The sequence below is a fragment of the Pagrus pagrus genome, assembly GCF_965226575.1.
Source record: "Pagrus pagrus genome assembly, chromosome: 2".
NCBI lineage: Eukaryota > Metazoa > Chordata > Actinopteri > Spariformes > Sparidae > Pagrus > Pagrus pagrus.
Genome location: NC_140186.1, coordinates 37,182,511 through 37,209,025, shown reverse-complemented (window position 1 = coordinate 37,209,025; position 26,515 = coordinate 37,182,511). Strand labels below are relative to the sequence as shown.

The window sequence follows — 26,515 nt, the reverse complement described above, 5'->3', positions numbered from 1 at the left end:
GAGTCACCTCTGCTGCGGAGGATAAGTTCATCCGAGTCACCAGCCTCAGAAATCGCAGGTTAACAGCAGCTCAGATTAGAGACCAGGTCAATGCCACACAGAGTTCTAGCAGCAGACACATCTCTAGAACAACTGTTAAGAGGAGACTGTGTGAATCAGGCCTTCATGGTAGAATAGCTGCTAGGAAACCACTGCTAAGGACAGGCAACAAGCAGAAGAGACTTGTTTGGGCTAAAGAACACAAGGAATGGACATTAGACCAGTGGAAATCTGTGCTTTGGTCTGATGAGTCCAAATTTGAGCTCTTTGGTTCCAACCACCGTGTCTTTGTGCGACGCAGAAAAGGTGAACGGATGGACTCTACATGCCTGGTTCCCACCGTGAAGCATGGAGGAGGAGGTGTGATGGTGTGGGGGTGCTTTGCTGGTGACACTGTTGGGGATTTATTCAAAATTGAAGGCATACTGAACCAGCATGGCTACCACAGCATCTTGCAGCGGCATGCTATTCCATCCGGTTTGCGTTTAGTTGGACCATCATTTATTTTTCAACAGGACAATGACCCCAAACACACCTCCAGGCTGTGTAAGGGCTATTTGACCAAGAAGGAGAGTGATGGGGTGCTGCGCCAGATGACCTGGCCTCCACAGTCACCGGACCTGAACCCAATCGAGATGGTTTGGGGTGAGCTGGACCGCAGAGTGAAGGCAAAAGGGCCAACAAGTGCTAAGCATCTCTGGGAACTCCTTCAAGACTGTTGGAAGACCATTTCAGGTGACTACCTCTTGAAGCTCATCAAGAGAATGCCAAGAGGAGTGTGTGAAGCAGTAATCAAAGCAAAAGGTGGCTACTTTGAAGAACCTAGAATATAAGACATATTTTCATTTGCTTCACACTTTTTTGTTAAGTATATAATTCCACGTTTTAATTCATAGTTTTGATGCCTTCAGTGTGAATCTACAATTTTTATAGTCATGAAAATAAAGAAAACTCTTTGAATGAGAAGGTGTGTCCAAACTTTTGGTCTGTACTGTATAAACGACCTACCAGATGTGTGTAACAATGTCCATTTCCAGATGTATGCAGATGACGCCGTTGTCCTCGCTCACGGTAAAAACTATAGTGAGGTGTCGAAGACACTAACATCTGTCATGTCCAATGTTCAAGAATGGCTCACTGCCTCATGTCTGTATTTAAATACGCAAAAAACGGTTTGTATGGCTTTCTCTAAAAAACCTGTTGTTATGCAAAATTCTAATGTATTTTTGAGAGGGGAGGAACTTAATTTGGTGACAGAGTTTAAGTACCTCAGTGTCACTTTAGATCCTACCCTATCCTACAAAAAGCATGTGAAAAAAGTAATCAAAATAGTTAATTTCAATCTGAGCAATTTCAGGCAAATAAGATCCTCATTAACTGAAGACGCAGCAAAAATATTTATGCACTCTATGATATTCTCACATATTGAGTACTGCTTCACAATTCGGTCTTTAACGGGAAAAACCATACTTAAACCCATTGAATCTCTCTATAAAAAAACCCTGAAAATTTTTGACAAAAAATCTTTATTTTACCATCACTGTGACATCCTTACACGCCATAATCTACTGAGTTTTGACAGTCTTATCACTTTCAAACTTGCATGCTGTGTTTATAAGATTTCGAATGGACTTGCACCTCCACCCGAGTCAGTTCTTTGAACGCAAATCCACTAACGGCACAAACACTAGAGCTACTATAAAGAGAACTGTAGAAGAGACTGTGCAATTGCATTTAGGCGCACCTCCTCACAATCTGCTATATCAGTCAGAGGCAGCAAAATCTGGAACGGCCTGCCAGCCTCCATAAGAGACTGCTCTACTTTCCTTATTTTCAAAAGGCAGTTAAAAAACTGGCTCAAGTCCAACCAGACCTGTAATCATTTCTAAGTGAACACACAAAGCTCCCCATGCCACTGCGCATGACCCCCCATGGACATGCGCAGTGACATGGGTAAACCATAAGGAGCACTGCAGCACTTTACAAATGTACCACCTCTCATTTCATTTTAGCACAACTCCCAACAAGAAATCGTGTTCCGGTCTTTGCATTGTTGCACTTCATCCCATTTACCCACCTCTGACAGCTGATTCAAACCCCACCAACTCTTATGAGCACTGCAACACCTTACTTGAGCACTGTAGCACTTTATTATATTGTATGTTGAAGTGTATGGGCTGTCGTCCTCCAAAGGTGACGGTGTGTAGTATGTTGATAAAGAAATTCTGCGGAGGCAGGCTGGGTGAAAGATAGAGCAATCTTTATTGAAACAGATCTCAAGCCAGCGTCCGAACCAGAGTGTGCACTCCCTGGTATTCTCAAATCTTGGCAAAGGATGCCCAAAATGCTTTGCCCTCTGCTCTATCAGAAATCCTCTCTGCTCTAGGAAATCTACAAGTCCACCACAATCTGATCTTCTCTGCCTGTGTGGGCCTTTTTAGATCCCTTCTGCCTACAACTATCTACTTCTTCTAATTGGTCACTTTTGGTGGATTGAAGGTCCATCTATCCAATAGTAATTGAATCTATACGTTGCCTAACTCTGCTGATGTCACTTCTGGATTTTACGACCTAAAGATGCTCTGCATCTCTCTCTCTGTCTCTATATGGAAATGTATACGTTAAGCCAGATCCAAACAATTGGGATGAGAGCCGAACTCAGTTCAATACCTTTTTAGGCCTCATCTTATAGCTAACATGTAACACACACACATGCAGCTGCATTCCTTAAACCTCTCACAGATGAACACCCTATCACAGTCTCATTACTCATAATACAGAATGTGCTGTTGTTCAGATACCTCAATGTCTTTGGTTTCGTTGTGTTTCTCAATCCAAACAAGTTTTGTTCGTTTTTTTTTTTGTTTTTTTTTTCTGTTCGATTTCTTTGTTTGTTTCTTTGTGTGTATTACTGTCTATCTGTTGTTTTTGTTCTCAGTAGTGTTTTCATGTCCCTTGCGTCATTGTATATACATGACATTGTGTAGCCTGGGTGAAAGGTGACAGATGCTTATATAACTCAGAATTATCTATGTGCTGGTTGTGTTACAGTAGAAATTAGTGGTTATATAACATTGTATTATACAAGTTTTTAAATGGAAAAACTTATTAAATATTTTTAAATGTACTGATTGATTCTATGGCTCAGTGAAGTTTTGGGAGTTCTGTTTTAACCAACAGCCATGACTCCAGAGAAGTTCAATCAAATTCATACACATACAGACCTCAATTCTTCAAAATTATTGAGCTAGTTAAATAGTTCACTAGTTAATAAATGAATATACTCGCTACTGAATACTGTGTATTCATTGCAGCCTGGTGCTGAGGTTGTATTTTTGATTGTCAAAATTAGTGGGCACGGTATAAATTTTAAATCAGCCACACTGTCGAAAGGTTTGCAGGTATGTGATCATAAAGCACTGGACAAATTAAAATTGTGATGTCATGATGATGCTGTGAAAAGTCAGTGGCCAATCACATAAGCTGGTTATCAGACTGGCAGCATGAATGACTGAAACCACAGCAGAGTGTAATGTAGTGTGTCATGTGTATTCACTCGTTTTTTTTTTTTTGTGCACCAGTTTATAAAAAACTTTATTTCATCCGTGGATGCCGACAATGACTGTAGGACCGGCATGCTGGTAGCATAACAACATAGCAGCTTCGCCTTTCAGCAAACTGAACAGCGTGGGTTCCCAGCATGTTACACACACGGACCATGGAGTGTGTGTGTCTGAACACAAGATATATCTATTGTGTGTTAGCAGGTTATGTAACATTACTGCACATAACTGTTGAGCTGGGTTGCAGGAAACCTGGCTTAATCCTTTCAGTCATTATACACATGATCTGAGGAAATTCTGTCTCTGCATCTTTCATTCAAACACTCCCCTTTCTTGTGAGTTCCTCATAATGACAGTTAATGCTAACCTGTGAGTTAGGTGAATGTGTAGATGTGTAGACTATAAGACTTTAGGAAAGTAAAACTCAGAGGGGATCCTTTCAAAATCAATCACTGCTTTAATAACTGTATTTGTTTCATGGAGGCTACAGGATTCACAGAAGAGACAGAGTCCAGTTCATCTCATCCACCTCTTTAGTTAAAATATATTTAAAAATATATCTTTTCCTGAAAATATTGACTGTTTTTATTCAATGTGGTTCTAGTATGATCTCCTTCATAGTATGTATTACAAGTGATTTTAGGAATGGTTACAGTAACAGGTCCTTTAATCATTAAAAATTTAACTGATGACAATGTTTTACAGCTTTAAGAAACTCTGCAGATGCGCAGAATGTGTAACTGGATATGCCATGAATATACAGTAACTGACTCTCCCCGACTAGCTTTACTTGGTGTATGATGAATTAGTGTGCTGATCTAATCAGTCATCTTCTTCTTTTTCTTTGAGGAATGAGACTGTGAGATTTGTCCAAAACAATGTCCTTCACAAGAAACTCATGACGGTTCCCTTCTTCCCGACCTGGTGAGGCTGCAGCGTGAGGAACTGAATAACAATCCTGTGAATCAGAACAAGGCTGTCAATCATTTCCCCAGTTCATTAACTAAAATATGTGAATACAGTTTGAAAGGATAAAATCAGCAGTTCTAAACCTCTCAGCTGCTCTGTGATGTTTCGAAGATTAAAGAATTCTGCTCTCTTGGAGAGTTAGTTTAAGTTATGATTAATCACTTCCGGTGAGATAATTGGCCAATTCAACAGGGTGAATCTGTGAATCCAAGCTAATGCATGTTGTAGTTTTTAACTAAGGCCTAATCTACACGTACACAGGGATTTTTGAGAAACTGTACATTCTGTAGCGTTTTAGCACTGTTTTAGAAGTAATCTCCGTCCATACAACACACCTGAAAACGTATATCACATGAACATTTACGTACACGAGGCATACATGTGCTGTAAACACGAATAAGATAAAGTCTGGTCAGATGCTTAGCTAGGGTAATGAATGAGGTGTGTGGGTAGGGCTTTAGACAGTTCAGCCTGCCTAATGTAAAGTCCTGCTTGTCTGCAGGCAAAAAAAGTGCAGCTACATTATGAACACAGAATGATGACGGCAGCGAAGACCAGGACAAGGTGACATGCTGTATGGTGTAGTGAAGACACAACAGTCTTTGTATCAGAGCCCTGAGTTGATAAGTGTGTGAGATAACTCTGATATCTTGTTGTTAAATGGACAGATCAACTAAAGCTGGACATAATCTTACATTATTACTGATTTTAGGGTTGAAAAGTTAGCTGTAGTTTATTTTTAAATAGGGTTAAAAGATAAACCTACAGACCTGTAGGCTAACTCAAAGCAGGGTTTCTATTATAAAGGGCCAGGCTGCCAGGGGCACCAAACACGTCTGATACGCAGATGAATCTGTGAGTGGTTCAAGAGGTGTAAAACTGGATGTGTACACTAGAGCATGACACGGGAGTGGATTTTCACTCCCGTCCCATCCCACTCCCAGAGAAAAAATCCCATCCCATCCCAATCCCGGGCCGGAGTAAAAAAAAAAATCCCATCCCGTCCCACTCCTGTAGAATGACTCCCGCTCCCATCCCGCTCCCACTCAAAATTACTCCCACTCCCATCCCACTCCGTTTTTTAGTGGCCGGCCCGGCCGGAAGTCAAAGCACTGTTGGATGTGTAGTTCTAACGCAAGTCAAAATAGTTTTGGCTCACTGAAAGATGACTACAAAAATGGACGTGTCTGTCCTTTTGGTTGTTTAACACGGCTGAAAATCATCATCTATTAATGGCGTTCCCGCTCCTGCCCGCTCCCGTTGATTTTTATTCCCATCCCGTCCCAATCACGGGATTAATAAAACTTTGACTCCCATCCCGCGGGAATCCCACGGGAATCACGTGACCCGCGGGAATTCCCGAAAAATGTCATGCTCTAGTGTACACCCTTCACATCACCAGATAATCAGTGCTGAACACCATGTTTTAAATGGGCAGTGCACTTGTACGTGTAAATATATGTATAATTTACTCTTACTACTTTTGATATTTTTAACCATTTAAAGCACATTTAATATAAAATACTATATTACTCAAAATACTTGATACTTTTACTCAAGTAATGTTTGTATCGCTAACTTTTATCAAAAGAATATTTTAACATGGTATCTTCAGTTTTAGTCATGCTTGACCTATGGGCACATTTTACAACACTGTCCAGTGACAGCATATGTGCAAGCCCAGCAGGGACTTCCTTATGCTCACCTGTCTTCAGTCAGATGAAGTTCTCTGGTCAGAAACTCAAAGATCTTGGCACTGTGCTCCTTGTTCTTGTCGGCAGTGTCAGTCACACCGATGGCAGACACTGACAGCATCACACACGGAGAGCAAGATCCACCTATCAGCATCTGCACCCCAGGTTTCACCACCACGTTCATCCTCTGAAAGACAAACACAGCAGAGGGAGGAGTGAGCACAAACACACAGTCATTCACGTATCTGTTAGATGAAGATAACGTGATAACATTTCCCCACCACAAGGTCAGAGCTCGTTCTTCTGCATCTGGAAGCCTGCTCAAGTGTCCTTAGGAATAGTTCACTCTAGAACGAAAATTCAGTCTTTATTGACTCAACCTCATGCTGATGAGAAATCCAGTGTAGTTTTTTATTCCTCAAAGTGCAGCTGGAGACCCGCGGGGGTACCATCCTGCAGCAAAAATCCATATAACGGGCGTCAATGGTGCCCAAGACGAAAAGGTTCATAAAACTACACAAAAACTTTGTAATATTCCTCCATACTGCTCGTTCGCTGTGATCCAAGCAAGTGTCCTGAAGTGGCGACATCCAGAGTTTACTCGAAACAACGTCATTTAGTACATTTCGTTCACGCGAGTCTCCCTCACAGCGTTTGCACTACAGAAGCCGCGCTTCAACAGATCAACGGCCTCTGTTGTGTGTTTTGCTCTCCCTCTCTCCCCAAATTTCATTCCCCCCCCCCCACTCTTTACCTGAGCACATCTAAGTGTGATCGGTGATTGGCTGGAGTGGGGGAGGTGATAAGAGGGCAGAGGGTGCAGGGACAGGGGAGCTTGGACACGCACATGAGCAGCAGCGCACCTGTGAGGAGTTGTTTTGTCCTCTTGCTTCTCCTCTTTGAAAAGGTTGGTTTCTTAGCCTCCACGTACGCTTTGGTGCTGGGGCTTCGTGATTTTGGTTCATTGTGCTAGTTTGGGCTGGAGGTTACCGGTAGTCCTGTTATCGGTTTTCTTTGTTTAGGATTAGTTTTTCCACATAGCTAGGTTAGGGGGAGACGTGGGGAACATCGGCCCACTGCGTGGCTGGTCCAGCGCCAAACCACCTTTTTGTTCCTTTTAGCCGGGACCTTCAGCCCCCTTTTGTTTGTTATTCAATTGATTGATTGATTGATTCTTTTAATGACCACACAGCCAGGCTGGGTGGAATTTGCTTCCAGTACAGCTCATTGGTACAGGTTCCAGACATATAACATATATAGACAAACATACAATTACAATTTATGTAGGGCCATGCTTGTTCCTTAGCGTACAGAGTTCAAGATATTTACTGTGGTGGCAATGAAACTGTTTCTGAAGCGGGTTGTTTTGGAGACAGTTGTCCTGTAGCGTCTCCCAGAGGGCAGCAGCTGGAAGACATAGTGTGCAGGGTGAGTGGGATCGAAAACAATTTTACGAGCTCTGCGCAGTGTCCGTTGGTGACTGATTGACTGATTTAATAAAGCCTTTTTGAGTGAAATCTGAACCTTGTGAGTGGTGTCCGTTGTATGTTGCTTCCTCCAACCCTTTGTTTGAGGTTTAATTTAATCACTACAGATGGAGGCCGTAACAAGCTACAAAAGTCTTTTTAATCCAAACATAACAGGCTAATCGATAAGGAAAACAATAATTAGTTGCTGTCCTACAGTAAATATATGTGAGCTCTATCACAACCACATAAAGTATGTGTGTAACACAGCTCTCTCCATCCATCTTAGCAATAGTGTCTGATAATAAAATATACTTGCGTATCAAACGTATAGTATCGTAAAGCCCACTGACATTGTCCTAAAAACACTTTCCAGCCAACCACAGTCACAACTCCTCAGGGGCCATGATGTAGACTGTTCTTGCACAGTGTGCGGTCCACCTCCCCGTACTGCACATCCTCCCTTTTGAAGAACTCCACAGCTGTCTTCTCCCTGGACTGGAGGGTGTACTTGACCGTTTGAATGGCATTGAATGTTGAAATGTTCATGTTTCCACTTCTATGGTCAATGACCTCATTCATCAAGCTAAAAGAAGACTCGACTCTGGGTCCTGGAAGATGCTGTATACATACTGTATCCAACGTCACCATTTTAGTCGACGAAGTCTTGGCATTTTAGTCTAGTTTTAGTCAAAGAAAATCCAAAGTATTTTAGTATAGTTTTAGTCAATAGTCTTTTTTTAGTCTTTGAAAGCAGATTGACAGTAATGTTAATCACAATTAATCTAGTCAAACCGCTAGATTCATTTTAGTCTTTTTCTCACTCATCTCACAAGATTTATGTCATTATTACCTGATGAAGTAGCTCCACATGTTGAATGATTTGGAATGCTACGTTGCTAGAGGAGCAGCTGCAAAGACACGTGTTGCTGCTTTCTGTCGGCCCATGCCACACAGATGTGAACCAAAAACACTGTTGACGTGATGTCTGAAGTAAGATAGGCAATAGGTTGCCAAAGATCCCACCAAATTTTATTTTTTTAAGGAGGTAAATCGACCCAGATGAAGCTACGACATCTCAGGAATAATACGTTTTATCAGGCAGGAGTACATTTATTGAAACACGGGTTAACACGTGAAATTACTCTGTAGCACGTTTCACCAGAGAAGCTCTGTTTGAACTCACCGCACTTAGCACAGAGCAACGGTGTTGTGTGTGCTCCTCACTCAGACACACACACACACACACACACACACACACACACACACCCCCCCCCCCCCCCCCCCGGCAGCGCAGGAGGAGAAAAAAACTGACGCGCATCCAGTGAAGGCACTTTTTGGATTGTAATTTAAGTCTGTGACGAAAAAAGAGACACATTGTATTAAGTTTTTATTTGATTAAGTAGATTTCATCTCGTCTTTTTTCGCCAACAAAAAATGTGTGTTAATTTCGTCACAGTCAGTGTTTAAGGGCATTGATTTCGTCTCGTCTTCGTCTCGTTTTCGTCATGAAATAAACCATCGTTGACGAATATTTTTCGTCTCGTCTCGTCTGACGAAATTAACACGCGTGGTGAATTGTCTTCTTCGTGTTTAACGGCAGTTGTCGTCCACCCAAAGATACTACTGATTACTACTATCCAGCCGTTTTGCCACACACACGCCTCTAGCGTTATGGCGGTGAATTGCAAGTCCTCTGCTCCACGCTCCCATGTATAGAAATCCATATCCGCTCCCGCTCCGCTCCACTGGGCTCCTGCTGTGGTGTAGAAAAAACCCATCATGCATTAATCAGCCGTTATTACTGGCCTGGAATGGAGGCTGACATCCGCAAGTGGGTAAGTAAGTCGGCTCACCCAAATTTGCCATTGAGTTTTTTACATTAAGGCCTACTTAACAAAACAATCTTTTAAATTGAAGCAATAATACATTGGATTGAATTAAACAGTTTCTTTTTGAAACCAAAGGCCTATGAGCCACATTTATTTGATTTTTTTGCTTCAGGTTGCCCAGGGTCCAGACTGCAAGGCCGAGCGGGCCAGTCTAAAAGAAAAGATTCAGTACAAGCCAATAGAAGTGAGGTTACTTGTGCAACTGCCTCTCACAAATGTGCTTACCTACCAACAACTTCTTGTACAGATGTCTAATTATCCTATGCTATTTTCAGGTTTCAGAGCCATTTGAACTTGTAGGGATGGACCTGATGAGGCTGACTGTTACAGAGGATGGTAATCAATACATTTCTGTAATGGTTGATTATTTCACAAAGTGGGCAGAGGCCTACCCTCTGAAGAGTAAGTCTGCAGTGGAGGTGACCAAGTGCATTCTTGATTTTGTATAAAAATTTGGTGCACCTCAGAGACTGCTTACAGACCAGGGCACAGAGTTAAAAAAAACAGGTAAAAATATGAGAAACATTTATATCTCACTCTGGTATATTGGTAATTAATTATTGGTATTATTGGTAAGTAATTATTTTCAAAAATTAATTTAAGGTGAATCTCAGACTGTGTGAATCCCTGGGGATTCAGCAGAGCTTCTGTGCCCTTTATCACCCGCAAACAAATGGATTGGTGGAGAAACTCAATGGCACCATCCAGAGGTAGGATGCATATTGTGATATTGGCAGGTTATCATACACCCATGACATGAATGGTATAGACTGAATTGGTGACATAAAATGGCTGCTGTTTTGTTGACTAATATGCACAATTGTCAGGTCCCTCAACAAGCTGGCCCATAAGCGGCAGAAAACATGGGACCCTTACCTGCAGGCCACAATGTTTGGCCTGCGATCAAAGAAACACCTTACGACCATGTACAGCCTGTACTTTTTAATGTTTGAGTATGAGGTAAGTGTGTATTAGTTTTATATTTATGAAGTCAAGGGGTTGTGGTAATGACTTGGATAAATGGTTTGGAATGTAACACCACTTGGCATTTTTATACTTTAGGTGACAACGGCTAAAGTGGAGAGCCTGGGTGATGAGGGAGGAAGTTTTCCAGGGGCTTGGAAGCTCCTCAAAGGTAGTGGCTCTCCTCTGGCTTGCCCCCCCACCCAACCACCATCCAGCCCCCCCACACAATCATCATCTAGCCCTACCAGCCCCGCCAGCCTCACCATTCAACATCCTCAAAGTGACCTCAACTTGACTCCCATCACAATGTCCTGCGACCCTCCAACAGCCACGTTACAAGAGAGTCACCCATCCACAATGGTACATCCTGTTCAGTAATGTGACATGGTATAATAACGCTATATATGCTTTGAAATGACTGTATTGCTTAAAATTTCCAGCACTTGAGGATATATGGAGGAGCGGAGTGGAGCTCCTGTGGGCCAAGGTGGGGCCTTACCTGCTTTTCACAGCAGATTTCCAGAACCTGGCACCTGAGAGGGAAGTAGTGAGTGAGGTGAGTTTTGTGAGTTATTTCAGATTTTTCCTCCTTGATGTGCAAGTTAATAATTTAAATATTCTTTGTGCAGATTTTAAATGGACACTTGGAGGTGGTGTCCAAAATCATCCCTGCAAAGGTCAAGGTGATTGATTCATTCGAAATGACGTCCATCTGGAATGGAACGTCAAGGGGGATGAGAATGGTGAGAATAATGGTTGTTTTCAACGGCGTTCACTACAATTACACATCTTAAATTCTCACTTGCAGCTTGACGTATTGGAGCGGGATGTGCTTATTTGGGCCGTCTGCATGGACCGACATTGGACTTTGGTCATAAGTGTATTTTGATGACTGGCATTTATGCAACTATATACACAAGGCAAATTCTAGTGCATTGAGGTATCCTATCTGTAAAAGGTCGATCTTTGTCGACCCCTTCGGAGCCACTCCCACTCAAATAAAACAGTGCAGAGATTCAACAAGGTCGGTAAATCCAGGATTTATTATGCATTTCATTTAAGTATGTTACATGGTTTCTGGAAAAGCCTAGGCCTCCATAGAGCCTCAGACCTCTCCCCCATTGTAAACAATCACCTCTTGCACTGACCTGACTTTTAGGACTTGGTTTGATAAAGGGATATCTAAATTTAGGGACCTTTACGACCAAGGGACTTTTATGTCCTTTTCTCAACTCTCTACAAAATTTGACTTGCCTAAATCCCACCTATTTCGTTTTTTTCAGGCAAGGCATTTTATTCAGAATCAGAACCCCAAATTCCCTAGCCGTCCCCCTGAAACTTTGGTTGACTCATTATTGGCTCTTGATCCTTAACAAAAGCGGCTAATTTCTAGCATTTACAGCCTTATTAATTCTGCTATTGACACCCCAGCTTCCAGTCCCAGGGGTTCTTGGGAGCAAGAGCTTGGAACCACACTGCCCGATGATTGTTGGCAACAAGTTTTACGGTTGGTTCACTCCTCTTCAATTTGTGCGAGGCACGGCCTCCTACAGTGTAAAGTTGTACACAAAGTTCATTACACTAATTTGAGGCTATCTCGGATTTACCCCAATGTACCTGATTCATGTAATAGGTGCAAACAATCTCCAGCCGACCATTCCCATATGTTTTGGTTTTGTCCCAGGCTTGCAACATTTTGGTCTGAAATCTTTAATACGCTTAACACAGCATATAACACTTCTATATCCCCTGATCCTCTCCTGGCCCTATTTGGTTCCCCCCTGCAACCTCTTGCCTCTAAAGTTATGCAAACTGTTCTTGCCTTTGCCACCCTGTTGGCCAGGCGACTCATTCTTCTCAATTGGAAACACCCTCAACCTCCTTCTCACAGCAGGTGGGTGAAAGAGGTGCTACTGTCCATTAAACTTGAAAAACTTAGATTTTCCCTCAAGGGTTCCTTAGGTCATTTTGAATTGACTTGGAGACCTCCCTTATATTGAGTCTTTGACATCTCTGCCTGAGTGTGACGACTGAGCCCCCCCCTTATTTATATATTTATTTGTCTATTTAAATTGTATTTATTTTAGTTTATCCCCCCCCTTTTTTTTTTTTTTTAAACATTTTTATTTCACTTGCTTGTTTACTTTATCATTTTCCTTATTCATGTATTTGTTGTTTGTATTCTGTACTGTTTACATGTTACCGGATTTATAGAACTGTTCACCTTTGAGTGGGTTGGGATCGTGGGAGGGATAAAAAACGGGGAAAAAATTATAGAATGGAAGTCCTCTCTGTCACATTGTTCTGTCATATTGCTACCTATGGAATTGCTTCCAATAAAGAAAGTTATAAAAAAAAAAAGTATGTTACATGGTTTCTGATGTGCAAACGTACAATTTCTTCCATTTTTGCTTTAGGGCCTTCATGAGGAAGAAGAATCTGAATATTTCAAGGTGGACTTGCAACACGGTCCAGCATCCGCAGCAGCAGGATACCACATCCTGTGGCGTGATTGTCTGCAAAGTAAGATTATGTACCCTTTGAAGCATTTTAAATGTGCGAATTGAGTCGCACTGACAGTTACCTGTGCTTTAAGATTGCAGAGCTATTTTTTGAAAAAGCAGACCATCAATTTCCCAGTCGATAAGGTGGGAATTGAAAACTTTCGTAGAGAATTGGCCCTTACGCTGATGGACCAATCTGGTAAGCTTCAATTTATTTATCAACCTAGCTGAAATCTGCATACACTTGAACCAGTGTGAAATTGAAATATCTGTTAATAGACAACATGGCAGATTCGTGTCGCTTCTGCGGAAGGGACACAGGAGACAGGGACCCTTTAGAGACACCTGTGGATAACTGGGCAGGAAGACTACAGTTAAAGAGTAAAGTGTGGGTGTCATTTTTCCCAAAATCTCATTTACATATCTTCTTTCAGATTGAATGCGACACATGTCGCCTATGGTTCCACTGCATGTGTGTGGGGGAACCCAACTTGCAGCAGGAGTTTGTGTGTCCTGCCTGCAAGTGACACCCAACCCAATTGTCCCTCTCTTCGCTCCACTACATCAGCTGGCCGGCTGGTACCGCCATCGCTGAAGGAAAACGTCGCACCCTGGGCTCCGCTGGATCATCGCTCTCCTGTTTCACTATCTGCACCTTTATTTTCTGTAAATTTTGATGCCTCTTCACTCTTATCTGTCTATTACTAATTATCCTGTGTCCTGCCCTCTTCCAGGTCACCACAGTGGAGAGGAGGTCGTGTGACTCGTCTGCTCAGTCCTCTACTGGATCCACATACTTACATATTATAATTTGTATCAGATATTCTGTCAATGAAACTTGTAAACTTTGATTTGTTGTTCTTTTCTGTACATGCGACATCTATTGCATGTCTGTCCGTCCTGGGAGAGGGATCCCTCCTAAGGACAGAGGATGTCGTTCATTGTACAGATTGTAAAGCCCATTGAGGCAATGTGATTGTGATTTTGGGCTATATACATAAAATTGCTTTGACATTGAATGTATTTTGTCTGCGTATATTACAAGCCCATGGTGCAACAGTGGCTCTCTGATTTATTTATTTTTTTAATCATGAAGTTTGATTTAGATTATCCGACAAATGGCCACTACACACGGATTGTTATACCCTTGGCCCCCGTGGATCATTTCCCTCTTGTTTTACTCTCTATATCTGTAACTTTTTTCATCACAATCTTTGTATATTCTGATGAATTTTGCTAATCTTTTATTCAATATTTGATTTCGGCCTGTGCTGAATTTAAAACTTAACAGTTTGACGCCTATGTTTTCTTGCCAGGGCTGTCAGTGGACTAGTTTTTGGTGTTATTTTGGGGCCGATGGGGGTTCTTTAAACTTCACTATTTCCAGATGATTGCATCAAGAATTTGTGACAACACAATAAGTTTTGGATTAACTGCTTTCACACGGCTTATTTGTGTTATTAGACAATCACAGTACCGACATCGTGCATAGACATTGCGGTCACAAGTTGATCTGGCCACTTCTGTGTCCAAGAGGTGGCTGTGTGTATGCTATGAGGAGTGAGATAGGCCATACCGCCAGTAACCTGCATGATCCATTTGGCGTAGTGAATTGGATATCACGCTAAAGTTTTTTTGCCCTCAATTAGTGTGAGTTCAAGTCCTGTAATATCTTTTCTTCTTTTTTCATTTAAAAAGGGTTCCATAGTTCTTCCATGTGATGCATGTTTATTCAAATAGGAAGTGAAGACAAATGAGTGTATTTAATAAAAGGTTATGCTTATTTGTGTTATTAAACCATCACAGTACCAACATGGTGCATAGACACTGCGGTCACAAGTTGATCTGGCCACCTCTGCGTCCAAAAGGTGGCTGTGTGTATGCTGTGAGGAGTGAAATAGGCTGTACCGCCAGATACCTGTGTGGCGTCGTTGGTGTGGTGGGCTAATTGCCACAGTACGGTTCTTTCTTTTCCCACAATGAATATGAGTTCGAGTCTCCTATTATTTTTTATTTTTTCATTTTTCCATTTAAAGGGTTCCATAGTTCTTCTATGTGATGCATGTTTACTCAAATAGGAAGCGAAGATGAGTTAGTGTATTTGATAAAGGTTTATTAGAGATTAACATTCACAGGAAGAGCAACTCTCCCTTTTCCTGTTTACAACGTCTTCTGTGTAACAACCAGCAACGATGATACAGCGACTGAGGGTTAAGCACGTTTACTCAAACAGGAGCCCAACCACGGATCGGGTATGTTTTGCACCGAGACAACCTACACAAAGAGGCATATCCAAGGACAGCCACGTCTTCTCTTCCCGTTTTCAACATCTGCTGTGGCTACGGCAACCACTGACACATTCGTGTTAATCCGAAACACCGGTAATCGTCCGCCAGAAACTGATTCACCCAGTTTATATATGTCTACAGCTGCTTTTATCATGATCAAACAATCATAACTACACATACAACTTTATGTCCGTGGTAATTGCAAAGATATGTCTTTGTGAAACTTGTAACCGAATAATCACAATTGTGGCCAAAGTGTATGCAGTTCATATCGCAATCAAGGCATGACATTTACGTGATCACAGGCAATAGTATAATATTGTTTCCAGTGTTAATATGTGTTTGTATGTCTAATATCCTTTTTTTTTTTTTTTTTTTTTAATTTACATTTTATGATTTAGCACAATACAAGACTTAGACGTAGGGACAATCAATCAATCTACACACAAAATAAAACAAAACAATACAGACAATACAAACACAACGATGACAGTGCAAGCGTCGGGGAGCACAGATTAATTACATTCAAAAAAGGTATTCATTTATTTCTCGTGAGTATTAAATCAGAGTTTCATTCTTCTCAAGGAAAGAAAAAAAAAAAAAAAAGGAAAATACGGAGCCAAATGCTTTTTTATTGTCTTTCCTCTACATATTCCCGAACAGAAGTCCATAAATTGTTTAGTCCATTATCCCTGTAGGATTCCAGCAGGGGAATGGCTGCTTGCTCCATCATTATCAGATCTATAAAATCCTTTAACCAGTGATCTAAACAAAAGCAATTTGGTTTTCTTATTTTCCAGTTCATCAGAATGATCCTTTTTACAGAAAGAAAAGCCAATGATAACAGGTGTTGCAGTACTTTGGATTCCACTCCGTCCAGTTTCAGGCCCAACAGACACACTTCTGGGCAAATAAATACATCCACCCTTAAGATTGAGCAAAGAATATTGTGCACTATGGCCCAGAGTTGTTTTATTTGTGGACATTGCCATAACAAATGTATCAGAGACCCTCTCTCTCCACAGTGCCAACATAAGTCAGATGTGTCTGGGTTCATTTTATGCAGCCTCTGTGGTGTTATATATGCTCGGTGCAGAATTTTCATCTGTATAAGTTTGTACCTAATACATTTTGGTAAGTAATTTGTGCGACGCATTATAGTGCCCCATTGCTCTGTTGTTAGGTTTTTCCCCAAGTCCTGTTCCCACTGTGCTTTTAGTTTTATCCAAGATGTTACAGGAAGAGGTATGAATAAACCTATATAATTTAGATACTGTGCCTTGATTTTTAATGATTTCTTTCAGTTTATTATCTGTTTCCACATCTGAAGCCAGTGATATTCCTTTTGTTACATATTCCTTCAGAATCGATTTGATCTGTAGATACTGTAAGAAAACAGTATCATTAAGTGCAAATATGTTTTTGAATACAGGAAAACTTATGATTTTATTCTGCTTTACAATCTGACCCAAATTCCGGATGTTGTAATTTTTCCAGGTCTCATTACTAAGGGTTTTTCCTCCAGCCGTGAGCAATGGGTTCTCCCATAATGGGCATGAGGGTAACATTAAGCCATTAATTGAACATTTCTTTTGTATGGTCTTTGCTATTTTACATGAGAAACTAATAATGGGATCTTTAATATTTGTTTTTACATCTCTACAATACCACAGAGAGGAGAGGGATGTCTCTTTTTTACACTCGTGCAGAATTTTCTGTTCCAACCAGAGCAGGCTTCCAAGCTCACATTGACCATGATAATAAGCCCAGAGCATGGGATATCTGCCATTAAATGCTAGTAATGTAACTAAGTAAAATGGCTTCCAGTGCGACTGACAGACATGCAGTAACTTGGCTCGTTACTGACTTTCTGAGAAAATACTTGAAAAACGACTAAAAGTTAACTCAAACTCACTTTTATATCTGGAAAAGTCCTGGTGAAAATATGACACGAAAAAACAATACACGAGGACAACAATCTCTGAGTGCGACAGCACAAAACGAGACAGCTATGACTGACGCTAGCCATGATGCTAACGACAACCTTGAGGAGGCTAATGCTAGCGGACCGTCAAATACTGAGATACTGAATGCAATACACTCTCTGAAGAAGGATTTCGGCCAACAATCAGCTGGTACGCTGAAGGCTATTAACAGCATCAAGGAAGATTTGTTGTCCCAGTCGAAGAGATTTGGCGAAACTGAGGAGAGAATATCGCAGGCAGAGGAGGATGTCACCACTCTCCAGCAAAAAGTTAAACAACTGGAAGGTACAACAGAGATGTTGCGCAATAAAATCCAAGATCAAGAAGACAGGGCAAGACGCTCTAACTTGAGACTGATCGGTCTCCCTGAGAAAACCGAGGGCCCCGACCTGTGCAGTTTTCTGAAAAACTGGCTTCCCAAGGTAATGGGCGACACTCTGACCCCTACCCCTGTGATTGAACGAGCACACCGGGTCGGCCAAGTTAACACAAGCCGGTCTTCAGCGCCCAGACCAATTGTCATCAAATTTCTGAACTATAAAGACCGTGAAAATACACTCAAAGCAGCCAGGAGACAGAGCGAGGTGCGCTACAATGATCAGCGAGTCAGCTTTTTTCCAGACCTGTCAACTGAGACCCGACAGCGTCAATGTCTATTCAATGAAGGCAAAGCTCCGTGCCCTGAACATCCGCTACGGGCTGCTCTACCCCGCTCACCTGGTTATCACTTATGATGGCAGGCGCCTTGACTTCACGTCCGTCACCGAAGCAGAAGATTTCCTTCGCAACATTCCACCACAACAATCCACCGGCACCGGCACTCTGCGGGGATCCCCAAACTCCGAGAGCCAATGAGTCTATTTTCTGGACTAAATCAAGTAAATAAGGTAACGGTACATCTGAAAACCACTATGACTATATGACGGAGGACTTGTGTTTTGGACAAACCGTCTTTCCATCCCTCTCTATTCACAATATGAGCACCCTTATTTTGAAAATCCTCACTGTATACATTTAATGAAACTAACATGCTTGAGAGGCGTATATTCTTGACGATTTCTCTGTGTGAGTTTTGTTATAACCTACGGTGACAACATGTTTTTTTTTTTTTTTTCATCTCTCTCTCTCTCTCTGTGATTTCTTTATTTCTTTATTTATTAATCTATTTTTGGGATTATTTTTGATTATTATTATTTCATTTTATTTTCACCTTAAACTTACTTGGTTGAATTTAAAGTCCGTTTTCAATATGTCAGTGAGCCTTATGACGCTGTAGCCTATTAGTGCATGAATCACGTTGCTCCTCACTGTGTGGATCAAACGTTGATCATAACCAGAGTTAATTACTCATTTTGTAGTTCACATGTACTTCCTTTGGGGAAGTGCATGAAGGGTTTTTGGGAGGGAATAGGACCTCGGTGCTATGTTTTTGGTTTTGTCTTTGCAGTTTTTCGACCAGGTCTTTCAAATGTGCAACCTAATTTTAAACACAATTGACTACTAGATCAGAGTTAAAAGTCTCTAGCTGGAACACAAGAGGGTTGAACAAATTGGTAAAACTGAAACAGGTATTGAATAGGATTAAGCAAATGAAGGCCAACATTATTTTCCTACAAGAAACCCACTTGGTAGAAAATGATATAAATAGAGTCAGGAACAGGTGGCCAGGGCAAGTTCACTCTGCTTTCTTTTCATCCCATGCCAGAGGAGTCATAATATTAATTCATAAATCAATCCCTTTTCAATTAAAAAACAAATATATAAACCCATCAGGGAGGTATATTATACTTAACGGTACCATAGTGTCCACTCAAGTCAGTTTAATATGTGTGTATGCTCCTAATGGTGACGACCCGTCTTTTAATCAAAGCCTTTTTCTTTCTATATCATCCTACCCCGGTCAATACATAATTGGTGGTGATTTTAATTGTGTGTTAGACCCGACACAGGATCGTTCAACTGGTATTGATACCTCTCATCAACAAACAAGAAGAACTATCAAAAAGTTCATGAGTGATCTAAACTTGATTGATATTTGGCGATATCTTAATCCTAACAAAAGAGACTATTCATGCTTTTCAAGCACATATAAGACATATTCGAGAATAGATTACTTTTTAATTTCACATGGGCTACTGTCAAAAATTGAGAAATGTTGGTATGACAGTATATTGCTGTCAGACCACGCACCAATCTCCTTGATAATGCAACTACCTGATGTAATGACCTCACCGCCTAGATTTCGTTTCCAGTCCAGATGGCTCCAATACCCAGACTTTGTAAAGTTTATTGATGGGAAGATAGACGAGTACTTCTCTCTAAATACAAACCAAACCAGTGCGTCTGTAAAATGGGAGGCATTCAAGGCCTATTTAAGGGGCGAGATTGTAGAGGGTTGGAAACAATAGGGACAAGTTGAAACAGTAGGAAAAAGTAAATAAGAGAAAAACAGACACCCCTACTATAATTTTTTATCATCATTTTTCATTAATTTTCATTCATTTTACCATTCACTTGCAGTCTCAATGCTTCACTGCACTGGCACATCCAGGCCGCCAGGTGGCGCATCGCGCTTGTGGTATAATAGGATTTACGTGTAAAGAGGAAGAATAAATCCTGCTGCCGTGAAGTTAACACCAGCACGACGTGTATCTCCTTTATTCTTACCACAGGTCAGTAAATATGCATATAATCAGGTGTACATGCTATGAGTTAAGAGTTGAACATGTGACTCGAGGATTAGTTGTGTACATATAAGCCAAAGTAGCGAGTTATAAAGAGAGTTTGATGTGAATTGAGAGACGGCTGGTATGCTAACTGGCTAATGCTAAGTGGACCTGCATCGAGGTGTGTGAAGCTGACCCAGAACAACAGGAAAATACCTGTGAATGCACTAAATGTCTTCTGCACCTTATTAATGAATCTGTTCGCATGCAATATGTGGTTTTCTGGTGGTTATCTGTAGCCAAATGGATATAGTTATGTGTTATTGCCAAACCCAGGAAATGCTATTGTGAAGTCAAAGTGCGGCGCCATTGGTCAAGTGAATGCATTTAAAATGTAGTTTGTCGTATTTCCACGTTGTGAGAAAATATGTTTTCTGAATATGGTGTACTGTTGATTCAGGATAATGTTTGGTTCATGATTGGTTCAAGTGAACATGGTCAAAATGTAGATTATATAGCCTATAGAGTAAAAAGGTAATTTCATAATACTGGAGAAACTGTGTTGGTTAAAAATACACGGTAAAAACAAATTCATTCATTATTTTTCATGAACATGATGTTTCATTATTATGTTGAAAGTGGATATGTTTAAGTCCAAACGGCATAATTGAGTTGTATTGTTATTAAGATGAAGAACATGTGAGCAAAGTGTTGTTTTTATTAACCTATGCATTGAAATGGCCATCTGAAATAACAGTGGGACTGAAGCTCAGGCCATTAGCTTTAACAATTTTGTAGAAATGTTGATACCTGGAGTGTGGATTTACGTGTAAAGAGGAAGAATAAATCCTGCTGCCGTGAAGTTAACACCAGCACGACGTGTATCTCCTTTATTCTTACCACAGGCAAGACTGAGGACTTGCAGCTTCCCTGGCTAGCCAGTCAGGGAGATCATAAGCTATACTACATATAAGTCCAAAAAATTTATTTACAGCTTAACACTCTTGAACAAAAAGTTAAAAAATTAGAGCAAGAACTTCATCACAATGACATCCCGGAAAAAACAACAAGAGCTCCTCTTACTGAAATCTCAATACAATGAGTTAACCACCAACAAAATAACTTCCAGTTTGTTGTGGATAAAACAATCACACTATGACCAGGGAGAGAAAGCTGGAAAGCTGTTAGCATGGAGGTTGAAAAGGATACAAACTGATAGACCTATAAACTCAGTTAAATTACAAGATGGGAAAATCCTGACCGATCCATCTGAAATAAACACTGCTTTCAAAGAGTTTTATGAGGATTTGTATAAATCAGAATATAGCCCACTGAACAGCTCAGAAAAACGAAAGGAGTTTCTGGATAAACTCCATTTTCCAACATTAACTAAAGGAGATAAAAATTATCTTAATAAACATTTATGTGTTGAAGAATTATCAGAAGCAATGAAAGGCTTGAGCAGTGGAAAGGCACCTGGGCCTGATGGCCTGCCCATAGAATTATATAAAACATCTGCAGGAAAATTGTTACCCCATCTCTTAGAGATGTTTTATGAATCATATGAAATCGCCTTTTTCAGGCGACTTCACTTCCCCTGCCTGCCTCTCTTTTTTTCCTACTCTTAAGAAAAACTTTACCTGCTTTATTTGGAGCAACAAGCGCCCTAGACTACGTCTTTCTCTCCTTTACCTACCCTATGAACGTGGTGGGCTTAAACTGCCTAACATGAAGCTATATTACTGGGCAGTCCAACTCCGGGCAGCCATATATTACTTCCATACATCAGAGGTTCCAGCTTGGGTAAAGATAGAAAATAATGCAATAGAACTTCCATTGTGTCAGTACCTCTTTTCGTCTCAAGCTAAAATACTCGGAAAACGCACACAAAATCCTTTCCTCAAAAACACTCTGATAATATGGCATGAAGCCCACACCTTTTTAAATGACACCCCCAAACTTTCTTGTTTCACACCTATATGGGGAAATGAAAACTTTACTCCTGGGAAGCGTGATATTGGATTCAGACAATGGATGGAGAAAGGACTAAGCAAAATAAAAGATCTTTATGATGAAGGCATTTTAATGTCATTCACACAATTAAAGAATAAATTTGACCTACCTGGGAAACATCATTTTAAGTACATGCAACTAAGAAGCTTCTTATACTCCCAAATTAAAACTACCTCGGAACCCTCATTATCTACCATTGAACAACTCATGGTAAACCACCTACATGGCAGAGGTCAAATATCCATCTTTTATGGTCTGCTATTAGTAGGTTCTAAAGAAAACTCTCTTTCTTATCTATCTGCATGGAAAAATGATCTTCAGTCATACATTAGTATAGAGGACTGGGAGGAGGCATGTCTTCTGGCCCAAACTCAAACTATAAACACAAGATGCAAACTCCTACAGTATAAATGGTTGCTTAGAACTAATATCACACCTGTTAAATTGCACCACTTTGATCCCAATATTCCTGACTACTGCACCAAATGTATGGAAGAAGTTGGTACCCTGCTACATTGTATGTGGAGCTGTCAAAAACTACAGATATTCTGGAAAGAGGTTCTCGACTTAATTTCTAAACTCACAGAAAAGGTTGTTCCAGTTGAAGCTAAGATATGTTTGTTGCACATTTACCCTGAGAATTTCCCAGTGACTGTTAAAAAACGTAAACTAATTAATTTCTGTCTGTTGCATGCTAAATGTGTAATTGCCTTGAAATGGAAGGAGATCCAGGGACCTACCTCGGGCCAATGGATTACAGAGCTGTCATCTAATTTGGCACTGGAAAAATTGACTTACATGGCAAGAGGAAAAGTCGAGGACTTTAACAAGATGTGGTAGTCTTTCCTAATCTTCATGAATAACCTGAATGTGCAACCTAGAACTGGACAAGATCTGTTGCCACCACCTTTATGACCTTAAAATGGCTCAATAGTGGTTCCATGGCTGGAGTATTAGTACTGTGAAGTAGAAATAGAGATGAAGAGGAGGACCGAATTATGGACCTATGTTGTATTGGATATATGTGTCTGTGCATATTGATGTTCACTGGAATGTATGCAGGCTCAATATGTAATGCACATCCTAATATTATTATCAAAACTTTATTTACCGTAGATCTTATTGAGGGTGGGAGGAGGGTGGGTTAGAAGGGTTTCTGTTTCTTTTTTGAGTGTTAAAGTGTTGTTATGTGTATGATATATGTTCATTAAAGTGGAAAATCAATAAAGAAATTGTGAAAAAAAAATAAAAATCGTAAGTAATACGCATGAATATCAGGTATCCCCAGACCTCCTTTTTTCCTGCAAATTTTGAGTTTGTCAAGACTAATTCTTGGCTTTTTATTCCTCCAAAGAAACTGTGTTAGTAATTTCTTGATTTATTTAAACCAATATTCTGGTACTTTAAGTGGAATTAAAGATGGCAAAAAAGATATTCTGGGAAAATATTCATGTTTATGATCTCGGCTCTACCCCATAGAGATAATGGAAGTGTGCTCCATCTAGTAATGTCATCCCTTATAATTTTTAACATTTTGGGCCCATTCAGTTCAAATATCTTCTCCGTGGGAGAGATAATGTTGATCCCCAGATATTTTAGTCCTTCTTTCCTCCACACTATTTGTGTTGTATCGAGGTGTATTGGAAAAGTCAAGCGGTTGAGTGGAGCTGCTTCACTTTTATTCCAGTTGACTTTATAGCCCGATAGGTCACCAAGTTTTTTAATGGTGGTAAGTAAATGAGGCATTGATACATTTGGGTTTGAGAGGGTCAACAAAATATCATCTGCATAAATATTTATTTTAAAATCATATCCATGTATGTTTATGCCTGTTGTTGGTTAGCTCTGATAGCACACGCTAGTGGTTCCAACGTTAAAATAAAAATAATCGGGGAGACTGGACATCCTTGTCTAGTTGACCTAGATAGCTCAAAGGGTTGAGACACAATACCATTAGTTTTAACATGGGCAAGAGGTTTGTAATAAAGTGCACGAATCTACTGCATACACACAGGACCAAGGCCATATTTCTCTAATATGTAGAACAGATATGGCCATTCGATCCGATCAAATGCTTTTTCAGCATCCAGCGATAACATGATCGCTGGATGCTGAGATAAAGCAGCTCTGTTCATGACATGAAAGAGTCTTCTTATGTTGTTTGCGGCAGATCGGCCCTTAACAAAACCTACTTGTTCAAAATGGACAAGCGAGGGAACCACACTCGCATTGCAAGTATTTTTGCAAAGAGCTTGTAGTCATTGTTAAGTAAGCTAAGTGGTCTATAGTTGCTCATTTGCGTGTGATCTTTTCCAGGTTTTGGTATTGATGTGATGACAGCTGTGCGCATAGTTATTGGCATGGATTCAGCTTTGATTATATCATTTTATAATATAATAAGAAATGTGATCAGTGTATCTTGAAAACATTTGTAGAATTCGATGCTGAATCCATCTGCTCCTGGTCTCATACCATTACAGAGGATTTTTTTTTTTCTTTTTATAATATTTTTATTGTTTTTTTCAAGAGAAGTTTAACAGCACAACATAAAGGGACTGTGCACGAAAAAACATTTACAAAAATAGACATGGTAACAATAAGTAAAACAATTACAGAGGCTTTTTAATGCCCGTTTTATTTCTCCCCCAGTAATTTTCTCATCAAGATATTTTTTGTCTGTTTCTTTTAATGAGGGCAGAGGCATGTCACTGAAAAAATTTTGGGCTTCTTCTAAATTAAAAAGACACTCAGTTTCATACAATTTCGTATAGTAAGTTTTAAAAGTAGGGATGCACCGAATATTCGGTAACCAAATATATTCGACCGAATATTGCAAAAAAAGCCACAATCAGTATTCGGTGGAATGAGTGAAAAACAAGGCCGAAAAAATATGTTGCTTGTTGCGTGTTTTACTGACGCAATCAAACTATGTGCAGTGACGCGGTCAACATAAACAAAGATGTCGGCAGTGTGGAGATATTTTAAAGTTTCGGAGAACGAAAAAAGAATTGCGGTTTGCAGCGAGTGCTCAGCCGAAATATCTAGAGGGGGGCCTCTGCTAAGACCTTTGGCACTACGGCTTTAATTAATCATTTAAAAGCTAAACACCCCGAGCAGCATGCTCAGTATGAGAGAGAGACGTCTGCAGCAGCAAAGAGGAAAGCTCCGTGTCCCAGCACCCCCACTCTGTCCGTGGCCAACGTCTTCCAAAAGACAAAAAAGTTTGCAAAGGACAGTGCCAAAGCAAACGGAATCATGAAGAAGGTAATGGAGTTCATTGCTTTGGTTGATCAACAGTTTAGTGTTGTGGAGGACATTGGCTTTCGGAGGCTTGTGGAGCACATTGAGCCCTGTTACACGATACTGAGCAGGCGGTATTTCTCGGACGTGTGCTTACCTGAGATGTACGACAGCGTTGCAACTCGCTTCCACGAGCTCTTTCTAGAGATAAAGATGTTGACCTCAGCTTTACGACAGACATATGGAGCTCGGATGTCAGCCCCACCAGCATGCTGAGCTTAACTGCACAGTGGGTCGACGCAGATTTCAAGTTACAAAAGATAGTGCTTCACTCACAGGAGTTCAGAGGATCACACACGGCAGTAGCCATCTCCGATGCATTCGCCAGGATGTTTCAAACTTGGCATCGACCCATCAAAAGTGCATGCAGTCATGATTGACAATGCACGAAATATGACTAGAGCTATGGAAGACAGTGACCTGAAAGGCATACGGTGCATGGCTCACACTTATACAGATAGCAGTCAGATAGCGGTCCACGAGGGTGTGTTAAGTCAGCGCAGCATTGCAGATATCATAGCCACAGGGAGGAAAATTGTAGGTCACTTTAAGCATTCCCTGCTTGCTTATTCTCGCCTTCAATCTATTCAAGAAGAACAGTTCTGAATGCCACCAACACGGTTCCAACAGGATGTAAGCACTAGGTGGAACAGTACTTATTATATGTTGGAGAGCCTTTTTCACAAAAACGAGTCCTGGCTGCCTACGTAGCAGATTATGATCTGCCCGCTACCTTCACCTCATACCAGTGGGTGTTAATCGAGAACACGCTCTCTCTTCTCACCCCGTTTGAGCAGGTAACAAAGGAGAGAAGTTCATCTGATGCATCTGCAGCAGATGTTATCCCATTACTTGCAGCACTCAAGTGTCTTCTCAGTAAAGAAACAGAAACGGACCATGGAGTCAAAACAACTAAAAGTGTACTGTTAGAAGCTGTCAAAAAACGTTTTAGTCAGGCAGACTCCGAACCCCTGTTCTGCATCGCGACTGTGCTTGACCCACGATATAAGGATCACTACATTGATGTGGAGAAAAAACAGAGGGTTAGGGAAATGGTCCAGGCTGAATTGGACTTATTAAAGCCACTTGGAGACAGTGAAGTGACGCACAGAGAGGGGCGAGAGGGTGCAGAGACAAAAACAATCCGCACCACGGAGGCAGTGCGTGTGC

The 26,515-nt window shown here is 40.8% G+C and overlaps 1 protein-coding gene across 1 annotated transcript in view; it reads right to left on the bottom strand.

Moving 5' to 3' along the window:
- Positions 1–4,036: 4,036 nt before the first annotated feature.
- ddt (D-dopachrome tautomerase) overlaps positions 4,037–26,515 on the bottom strand; it is a 37,820-nt gene continuing 15,341 nt past the window's right edge. Inside the window, exons 2-3 of the mRNA XM_084383006.1 lie at positions 6,277–6,452; positions 4,037–4,560 (exon numbers count right to left, since the gene is read on the bottom strand). Coding sequence (XP_084239132.1) covers positions 4,488–4,560; positions 6,277–6,452 — 249 coding nt within the window. The 3' untranslated portion in view covers positions 4,037–4,487. The remainder of the gene's footprint in view (positions 4,561–6,276; positions 6,453–26,515) is intronic.